This window comes from Nicotiana tabacum, chromosome 5 (assembly GCF_000715075.1).
Source record: "Nicotiana tabacum cultivar K326 chromosome 5, ASM71507v2, whole genome shotgun sequence".
Taxonomy (NCBI): Eukaryota; Viridiplantae; Streptophyta; class Magnoliopsida; order Solanales; family Solanaceae; genus Nicotiana; species Nicotiana tabacum.
This window is the reverse complement of record NC_134084.1, coordinates 92510227-92521032: the sequence shown is the minus strand read 5'-3', so window position 1 is coordinate 92521032 and position 10806 is coordinate 92510227. Positions and strand designations below refer to the sequence as shown.

At 36.4% G+C, this 10806-nt stretch overlaps 1 protein-coding gene across 6 annotated transcripts; it reads left to right on the top strand.

The window, feature by feature from the left end:
* Positions 1–3416: 3416 nt before the first annotated feature.
* On the top strand, positions 3417–10784 carry LOC107822478 (uncharacterized). Of its 6 annotated transcripts, XR_012709642.1 has the most exons (4): positions 3429–3731; positions 4374–4441; positions 8406–8515; positions 10564–10784. XR_012709642.1 is itself a non-coding variant. In XM_016649025.2 (3 exons), exons 1-3 carry the CDS (start codon positions 3629–3631, stop codon positions 5443–5445), a joined length of 1068 nt encoding a protein of 355 aa, XP_016504511.1. In that variant the 5' UTR covers positions 3417–3628; the 3' UTR covers positions 5446–6278. The 6 variants fall into 6 exon arrangements, 4 of the variants coding, with proteins under 4 accessions (XP_016504511.1, XP_016504510.1, XP_075109904.1 ...); XM_016649025.2 differs by lacking the exons at positions 8406–8515; positions 10564–10784 and adding an exon at positions 4549–6278 and having other exon boundaries at positions 3417–3731; XR_012709641.1 differs by lacking the exons at positions 8406–8515; positions 10564–10784 and adding an exon at positions 4538–6278.
* Positions 10785–10806: the final 22 nt, after the last annotated feature.

Sequence of the window (10806 nt, the reverse complement as noted above, 5' to 3'; positions counted from 1 at the left end):
TGTCTCTATCACCAAGTCTTACAACTCTAGAACCTTTACCAGTATGGTGTATGTTTGTGCTAAGGGTACCTGGGCGAAAAAGCAGGAGGGAGATATTAAGCTTGTTCCGACTGAATCGAAAGCCAAAGCATTTGGTTCTTATTTTGGTGTGAGTGATCCTAAACTTGTAGAGAAACTGACTGATATTGAGAACAAGCTAACCATCATCAAGGACCTTCTTGCCTCAACTCTATCAACAAATGGGAATATTCATGACATCTCCAAGGAGACAAGGTCGGATGTATCAAGATAATGGTCAAGTTTCTCAAGTTAGCAGAGAATGAAGTCAAAGCTTTTAAGGAAGTGCATGACAGGATCGATAGGGTATCTGGTTCAATGAATGCCATCTTTGACCATATGAAGGAGGCTATTTGCAATACTCTCACTTATTTTCAGTGTTGTTAGTTGTGAATGAGTGGATGTTAAAGACAATTTATTTACTGTTTTGGACTGGCTCACTAGTCATTGGATTTTTGTTGAACACTCACTATCTCTTCATGCCTATCACTGCATTTATGTTTGCGTAGTTTGCTTGCAATATTTCTGTATGCAGTTTTTTCTGTTCCTTATTTGCATAATGTTGTAATCCTTTTTGTTGACGCCAAAAGGGGGAGAAATGAGTTTATAAACAAGTAAACAAGAAGTAGCATTTTTTTTATGACTGCCTTGAGCAAGAGTCGACTATAAATATTCAGTAAGTACTATTTTGTTGCGGAGGAGTCAACTACAACATGAATAGAGTCGGCTAAACAGGGAAGTAAACTGCTTTATATATGTTATTTTGTTATCATAAAAAAGAGGGAGATTGTTAGATTTAGATTTCAATGATGAATAATAACATATTATTTTTTGCAGGATCACTTGAGATGTAAAGAAGGATGCAGGCAAATCTATTAATGATGAACGGATGAAGACAAGAAAGGAAGGAGTAAAAGAACAAAGAAAAAAGGTATGTCAATAGAATCAAGAAAGGAAGGCCCAAGATTAAAACGATATGACAACTAGGATAATGGGTATAAAGAAGGGAGAAGCAAGATTTACGGAGACCTGGACTAAAATTGCGCCTACTCTGAGTGGTGAAGATATGTGTCGAAAAGGAAGGCTATCAATTTCATGGATCAAGGAACAACTTAAGGATCAATTATAGGGAATCTTCTTACAAGAAGGAAAATACCGGCAATCATGGACCATATGTGGAAGCTCCGCACTTATTCTTGGAATGAATAATAAGAGATCAACTTCAAGGATCAATTCCCTTGCGATCGCAAATCTCTCAACAGTCTGCCAAAGATACGTCAAGCCAAGTTCAAGTATATAATGCAGATTATCAAGGAAGAACCATTTACTTTGATCATACTAACTTCGTACTCTTTGTTCTACTCTAAACAAGTATTGTAGTCTTAGCAAAGTGTACTATGTAATCAGTAGAGAGAAGAAAGAGAGAAAAACATTGGTGATGCATTGTATCATAAGCGTACTTAGATTCAAAAGTGAGTTGGTGTTCGAAGATAACATTAACAAAATTGTATGAAACTATTCAAGGAGCTTGTAAAAGAGAACATCCTTGCAACCCAAGGAGACTGAAGTAGGATTCACATTGAATCCGAACCAATATAAAATCTAGGTGTCTTTAATTCCTGCACTTTACTTATGCTTCCAGTTATATTCTATCTTTTATTTTCAGTCGACTAATTGGTAACTAGTCAACTACTTAGGATACAAAAAGAAAAATCATCAATTCATTCTCCCCCCTCCTTGTACTTTCAACCATCACTAGCAAGTCCAAGTTAAATATTATGAGGCTCAATGCAAAAGATTGATAAAGTTCATCAAGTTTTTTTCTATGCTACTGAATTAGCTGGGTGCTGCTTTTTTGACATGATGCCGTCTTATATGAAAAAGTCTTTAAGGACATAAGCCATCTTTGAAGTCTTGGCTTTAGAAAAAAATAGTGTAACATATTGTATGATACTTCTTTTTCCATTTCAAATTTTTTTCTCCATTATGTCTATATCCTTCCATCTAGATGCGCCACAACTTGCACAAAAACTTTTGCAAGATTCAAGAAACTCATCAACCTTCTAATATAACATGTAATTAATCTTACACACATCAATTTTCTTGTAAGAAAGCCCAAGATCCCGAATTATTTTTTTTTTGCTTCGTAAAATAGATATAACTAATTTGATCCATCAGGCAATAAGTCTTCCTTCAACATCTTCAATAATATTATAAATGTCTCATTATTCCTAATGGCCAATACTTTTAATATGAAACAATTTAACCAAAGTAGAAAATTTAGAAGCTTTTGAACTTTCGTATAATGGTTGCTCAAAATCTTTAAGAGCCCGTAAAATCGTTTAAGCATCAAGATTTGGTTCCTCTTCAACAAAATCACTACCACCAATATTCATATTGTCTCCAATCTCCATCAAAAACGAGGTATATAAATCTCTTAAAATCACATATGTTTCATCCTCATCATCATCATATTCAATGTTATTGACATCTACAAATTCAAAGTCTAACTGTGGCTCATTTAACCTCTCTTGCTGGTGATACCAAAAAATATAACTTTGAATTACTTCATATACTATTAAATGTGACTTAACTATCTCACGAACTCCTGAAGATGCATTACAACATTTGACAATGAATATTCAAATATCTGTCCTACATTCATTCGTGAAGGTACTCCTAATGGGTTAAAGACCATATCAACAAATATAATCTTGTAAATAAGGTATATCTTGTCTAGGCAAAATTTTGGAAATGATACCTTTATTTTCGTGTCTTCCAGCTACTTTATCGCCTACTTTGATTTCACATTTCTGTAAAATATATACACGAATCATTTCGGGATTATAACTAGAACCACCCCTTTTCTGGATCCACCTCACATCAATAACCCGACCCCTGCCACCTATAGGTAGTTTTAGACAAGTTTCTTTTGAAGTAGATACCTGAATACCAAGTATAGCTCGTAACAATCTATCTTCAGCATTCGGACTGCTTCGCCGAGCAGCACGACGCATGAACAACGTATTTTTGTGTTTCTCTCAATCTTGTAAAAGTATAATCCAAAAAGCTCTCTACCTCAAGTATGTTGGCATCATTAAGTCGATCTTGAACAAGTTGCATTAATTGCTTATTAGGTGCCATAATCTCGATTCAGGCAAAACATATAAAAAGTATATTGTTATAACAATCAAAAGGAGTAGGAACTAAACATTTATTTTTGAGTTATGGATTTTTTTCCCGATTCAATAGGTAAAAGGAGGATATTTTTAAGCTGTTTCTAATAGGTTATTATAGGAGTCAACCTTTTTCCCTTAATATAATATAGATCGATAAATATAGGTTAATTTAGAGTTTTAGTTGTGTTCCGGTATTTCTTTTAACACACACAAGGGGTTTTCATTCTTCTGCAATCCGAATAGAAGAAAGAGAAAGGAGGGCCCACCACTTTCACTTTCCCTTTCTCGTATTCCTCGAGAAAAGTAGAGAGTTTCTGTCTTCTGTATTAGCAACCTTATTTTTTTTTGAAGTGGAGAGGTCGGAAGTTTGAACTGATGAGTGGCTATTACGAATGGCTTGTCCAAGTGTGGAAATCCCGTTTTTTGCTGACACCAATCTGGGCACTCGCATTGTTGTGGCTGTTTCTCCCCACACTACTGCTAATGGCTTCAAGAGTGAGTTTTTGGTACTCCCTTTTGTTTTCCTCAGTTAATGCTATAGATTTCACGATCAAATCTTCAATTTTTCCTTTTTCTTGAATTAGTTTCTTTCGTTGCTTCTACAGTGGAGTACTATTCATCCCTCTTAAGGCAAAAACACATTTGGTGATTTTTTCCCATTTGCATGAGTCTATGTGGGTTGAGTTACCAATACTTGTGCTGGGAGGTATGAGGTGCCTGGTAAAATAGTCGGGGTGCATACAAATTGGCCAGAATACTGCCTCATAAAAAAGGAAGAGATTTGATGTATTTATAATGATGAAAGATGCTATGGTACCCTTCAATAATAGATGCTTTTGTTTTTTCATTTTAAATAAAAAATGTTGAATTTACCTTAACTGCTTAACAAGATGTCCAGATTCGAGAGTATCAAGATTTATTTTGCCCAAGGACCCCTTTAGCAAACCAAGAATATAGTTGACAAAGAGATTTCTAAGTTGTGAAAGTTTTCGTTGTCTAGATGTAAAGTTTTCGTTGTCTAGGAATACTGATGGCATCAGCTGCATCTCATTTTAAAAGCAAAAAGTGAAAATGTTCATTGAATTTTTCGTAATTAACAACGTGTGATTTTGGAACAAGTCTTACTGCTATTTGTAGGAGAACTTGAAAGGGCTCACTTGAATTGTTTCCCACAACTGGGGCAGATCAAGGCGGATGCTGTGATGGTATGCTTCTAAGCTCTTTTAAACTCTTCAACTATCCTATACTGTCTCATTGCTCATAATTTGTTTTCTCAAATTAAATGATTCATCAGACTGTAGCTTTTCGGCAGGTCAAGAGGAACTCATGCTTTTACCGCCTTCCTGAAACTTTGCCTCTAAAGCATGTTTTCCAGCATCTAAAGGGAATTAGGTCACTACATGTCGAAGTTTGCCAATATGGCATTTTATATCAGTTGGGTTCATCTGAATATGTCGATGACCAAATTTTGGATCAGCATGATGATGTTATTAGCACTATTTCTGGTCACACAAAAATTAGAACTTCTATGACAGGCACAAAATTTGAAAAGTTAAAATGCAGAAGAAAAATGAAGAAGATGAAAAGATTTGCCTGCCTTAAAAGTGCATTATTAGATGTTTTAAGAATAGCTCATTTGACAAAGATGAAGAAGAAGAAACGGAACAAAGCTAGGAAAAGGTACAAATTTAACTGCCTAGAAGGACCTGATGAGCATGTAGTTGTTTCCAAGGCAAGCTTTGCTCTTCCCACATATTGTTGTGAAGGTAGGGGAGATACGGAACAGAGTTTTTGTCCAGCAACAGAGTCCCATTGTGAAGACTTATCAGAAACAGTTTCAGTTTCGGGCATTATCCGAAAATATTTCTCAAGTCATGATGAGGTGAATTCAAGCTTAAGATATTCTCATGAAGGAGCTTGTACTCTACAAGGGGAACAGACTAGGACTGGAACATATCTTCGCGATCTTAATGTAGAACTTGCTTTGCTGTCTTCTTTTCCAGCTAAAACACCTCCGCAAATTTCAGATTCTCCACTTCCAAATGCAAGCGTTAGCAGAGCCTCAATAAATAAGTCTAAAAGGATAGAAATTGGAAGTCGTATTATTTCTGCCTCAAAAAGTCACTCTAGTGTTCGCTGTAGGAGACTGCTGCCCAAATCTGCTTCTCTTATTCGGAGTCTAGTATTTGAGATGTCTGATGAAGATTAGTGAAGAATACAATTATGATATACCACCTTGAAAAGTTCCGTGCCATATCTGGTCGACATTCCTGATAGAAAGATTTGAGCTAAGGCGGTAGTAGCGAGATGTAACATAACAATGCAGAGATGAGCTTCATTTCTGTACTGAACTTCTATTTCCCTTTTTAATCTTCAGATTTTAGGCTTTGTCGGCGAAGGCAATTATAAATGTAGCTTGGCTGCTGGTCCCGTTTCTGGTTTAGTTATATTGGTGAAGATCTTCAATCGTATATTTGAGGCTGCTGTAAAGATTTGTGGTCTACTTATAACTGTAGCAGCTCTAATCTGACAAATCGTAATCCTTTTTAGCCTCTTATTGTATGGATGTAAAAGATTAAGTAGTGTTTCAACAAGGTTGATGGCATTCCCTAAGCATTTCAGTCCATGCGATTTTGTCCCATGTGGTTCTTGTGCAGCAACGGAAGCAAAGGATTGATCTATCCTTCCCCCGTAATTTTGCATTGGGTTGCTGGTTATTTTCCATGAAGGAACTATCAAAGGATGCACTTGTTTTGTACTGATCATTGATCTAATATATCAACATAGAGGCATAGACCAATCATGTAGCTTATTCTGTTCATCATGAGAAGATCTTCTGAATGGACTGACAGGGTCCATCTTTAATCTTGGAAAGATTCTTTTCTTCTTTCTTCTTTCTGTAACTGCAGTCAAAATGTCGTTGTTATGATGCTTTGCTGACTTGTTTTGCATTTGCATGTAATCAAACAATGGAATTTCAAACAGTTTGAAGAGACTTAGTTCCTTCCTGTTTGGACATAAATCTAGGTAAACTATAAGAATTCAGTAGCCTAGTAAAGTGTTAGTTCAACAGTTACCTATAGAGAATAAGAGAAGTTTATTCAACAATCTTGACCGGCATAAACTTGTTTGTTTTTTCTCAAGGTAACATTTTTTAGCAGTGTCATTTAAAAAAAGAGCAGCCCGGTGCACTAAGCTCCCGCTATGCGCGGTGTCCGAGGAAGGGCCGGACACAAGGTCTATTGTATGCAGCCTTACCCTGCATTTCTGCAAGGAGCTGTTGTCCAAAATATTCAATATGGTGAAACTAGAACTTTGGTCGGCAGAGGAAACCTGGAAGGGGAAGTTTTGTTTCCACTCAAGAAGCCTCGAAGTGCCAAAATCATCACCCCTCTCAAAAGAAACCATTCCAGTGCCTAACGATGAATTTGAAGTTTGTAGATAGACTCCTTTGGCTTCTCTTAAATCTTCTTCTGACAAGTTTGATATCATTTAACTAGGGTTCTCAAGTTTATCTCTTTTCGGTAGAACTACGAATCAGAGCGATCAAAACAAAATAATCAGCCGTTAATAAATAAATGAGAAATTTGAATAAACAAAACAAGTAGAGTTTCGGTAAATGGAGGATGCAACACTAGGACTCCCAAGAGGTCACCCGTCTAAGTACTATTCGCGCCCAAGCATGCTTGACTTTGAAGTTCTGAAGGATTCGGTGCGTTAGCTGGTATGTTCGAGGCGATTTGGGCTAGTGAAAGAGTATGAAGATTACATAGGGCTTTGTGTGGTGGGCTTACACATAAAGCTCTTCTTGTTGACGCTGTGGGTACACTCGTTATTCCCTCTGAGCCCATGGCTCAGGTTTGTTCATGGAGTATTATTTTTGAAAATTTAAAAATGCATGCAATGCTTAGATTTATTGAATAATTTTAGCCTTTTTTTGAATTTCTTGATCATCTGTTTAAGTTATGCATTTTCTGCAGCTATATTTACTGCACTATTGTAGAACCAATATTCAGTTTCCTGACTTTACCTTTTTGTTTTTTTTCTTCACCTAGTTTGTGTCCACAGTTTAGTACTTTTTGCAGTGTTTTTTTTTTTTTTTGATTTGCACCGGGTGTCCGAGTCTCTTCGAGACCCGACTATTCCTGGGGGTGCACAGGCCCTCGGCAAGGAGTTTCCCGCAAGTGCACCACGGTTAATTCAGGTTTTACCCAGTCCGATGGCCCTCAGAAATTGTTTGCACCCAGTGGGTTTCGAACTTGAGACCTTGAAAGGGAGCAAACCCCAAGGCTCAAGTCAATTGCCACCAGGCCAACCCCTGAGTGTTTGCAGTGTTTGTGTTATGAGGTATTTTTTTCTTTAGAGAACTACAAATCAAATGCTTTGGTGTAAAGTGAGTAATTTATCTTTCTAATTTTAGCATCTCTAGTTGTTCTCGCTCTGATGAAAAATTTGTTAGTAATAATTTTTCTGGATCTGCTAATGATGAAATTTGAAAAACTACAAATAGTAATACCCATTTTTCTTCTGCTTGTAGTATATGCTATATTGTTTTTTATTCCCACTCGGTATCTGGTATCCAATTTGGAGCCCGACTAGTTCGGATTCGCTCCCGTAACCAATGCTCGAACACGACACCTCTGGTTAAGGGTGAATTATATTCATTTATTATGAAATTTTTTCCGAAGAAAATGAATTTTTCTGGATCTAATTCTGAAGATTGAAAAATCACAAGAGCAAGTAACTATTTTTCTTTCGGCTTGTAGTATCTCTGATGTTCCTTCTTTCACCATGAAAATTTATCATATCAATAATTTTTGTGGATTCACCGTTTACAGCTTACACACACTCTATGTCTCATTCCCAGGCGTTGTGTTTGAATTATTTGGTTTATTTTTAGATCTTTCGGTGCTCCTCTGTGTGTGTATATATGTGTGCGTGCACATATATATATGTTGTACATTATCTTGACTCTTTTCTTATGGGCAGGCAGAGATACTACTATCTCATTGTCTTTCTGCCTCAGTTTCTAATCTCTTTTTTCTCTTACATGTTGTCTTTTTATTATTATCGAAGTTGGTTTTATGGACTTCTCTCTCTGTATTCTGCTTGTCCCATCATGTGCAGTTTGGTCTTATTCATAATAATTTAACCTCTTGGATATTTTAGATTTACAGGCAAATTGGTGGTGAGAAGTATGGCGTGGACTATTCTTAAGCTGAGATATTGAGAAGATACAGATGGGCTTATGAACAGCCTCGGGTTAGATCTAGGCTCAGGTATCTGGTTTTGGTTTTAACTTATATCTGTAGTAACTTGTTTTCATGGCGAAAATACTTTTCGTTCTTTAATCTTTGAAAATAACAGCATCAATCGCTGCTAATCATGGCCTACTTAAATTCATTATTGTTTACTGCAGTATGCTCTTTTGTTGAATTCTTTTTCTGAAAAATTATGTTTCTCCCGCTGAAGACATGCTATATTTGCTGGTAATATGCCATTGGATTTTACTGTTTACCAAGTAAGCCGAGTGGTTTTTAAGCCATAGTAACTTAAAGTATGATACAAGGGGAATGCTGCTCTTCATTTCTCTTTTCCATATTTTCTGCTTTGAAATGGATAATCGTTAAAAACTAAGTTAAGAGTTATTTTGTTACCTTTTTCAAAAAAAAAAAGTTAAGAGTTATAGCGGCAGAGGAGATTGAAACAAAATTTATGTACAAAAAGAATAAAAAAAAGTCGGCTGGCTTGAGAATAAGAGATACTCTCCTTGGCTTAATATACGCGTGTTTGGAGAAAAGGGATTAACTTTTCTTTTTCCTTTCTTTTGTTTTGATCATTGTCTTTATCTTGTTGATAAGATTCTAGTTTCAGTGACAGTTTGAATGGCTTGCTCTTAGACCTTTGTGCTTCCTGAAACGTGCTTGTGAGCCCAATTTTATAGCTTAACAAACTTGAATACAATTGTGAATGCAATTTTTTGGTAATTCTTAAAAGCCCAAAAATGTGTCTTGGTTAATTAAAACAAGTGTTTTGGTTAAACTTGTATCCTCTTGAACTTCTGGAGAACTATGCCCTTCAAACATATTCTTGCTCTCATTCATTGATCAAATGCATTTGCTTGACATCACATTGGTAGCCAAATGCTTCTATGCACATCACCATATCATAATTTTTTAAAACTTGATGACCGGATTTTGATATCTAAATAGTTTGAGATCACGCAAGTTATTTTTGTAATTAGATGATGACCTTTAGATCATATTTGATATTTGAGCAAATTTCTCGTCTGCAATAGCAAAGACATGAATTATTAATGAGATGAGTTGCATGTTGCAGATAACGATGGAAGGCCATTTTGGCAATAACATATAGTTAGTTCTTCAACCGGCTGTTCTGATTCTCAGTACTTTGCGGGGTTGTATAATTGTTATACTACTGAACAGGTCGGCTCAGTTTGAGATGCTGAACTATTTCAGTCGATAGCAAATTGGTTTTTCTTCCCGTTGACACACTTAAATTTACTCCCATCCTTTATTCTTCGATAGGTTTAGGGTATTCCAGGCCCTTAGAACGGCAGGAGTAAAGTTGGCTATAGCGTCAAATTTGTCACCTGTTTGAGACCTGTATTGAGGGCTTTGAACTGTGATCATTTGTTTGATGCTTTAGCAGTGTCAGCTGAGATAATGTGTTTTATCTTTCCTTTTCTCCCTTTCTGATCCAACAGCTGATTTTCCTTTTAGCTTTTAAAAGGTAGAAGCAGAGAAGCCTAATCCAACAATATTTTTAAAAGCTTGTGAATTACTAGGAGTAAATCCAGAAGATGGGCTGCTAGAGATGCAGGTTTGTGATGCCTGGCTTGGGGGGGGGGGGGGAGGGGGGGTTGACGTTAACTCTTTAAAAGAGGTAACTGATTTGTTTGCCTCTCTTTTAGATATTTTTGTCATAATAACTTGCTTTCGTTAGGGTTAAGTCACGTAACAAAAGGGTGAAAATAGATCTGTTTGCATGAGATTGATTTACAATTATTGCATATAATGGCTTGCAAATACATTTATAACCGGCAAGAAGTTCCAATGGCATCTGTAGATTATGCGTTCTATTGGATTATTTTGATCTCTCTCTCTCAAGGGAAAATATGTGATTAGATTGGAAGTTGGCATGCCTTGTCGTCTTTCTCATGTTCTCTAACTTATCTTAGTACAACCAAATGCATCGGTCCTGATTCACTAGAATACTTTTTGTTACTAGTTGCAGCAAATTTTTAACTTTGACTAGCCCTGATCTTTCACCTAAACTTGCATGACCTGGTATTTTTCTTCTGCAGGTTACTCAGAGAATAAGCGTCGAGGTCTGAAAGGGTATATTAGTAGATGCTTTCGATGTGTAAAAAACTGTTCTTCTGTATCTCCCCACATCCCATGTATATATTCTGCTTTTGTAATCAGTGTGAGAGAGATCACCAAGGCATTTGTTGGTGGCAATGCTTAGAGTGGAATAAACAGGCTATAGAACTTTGGTTTCTCAGTGTCATATTTATTGGTGTTGCCTCTTTTGTTTGTTGGAGTAA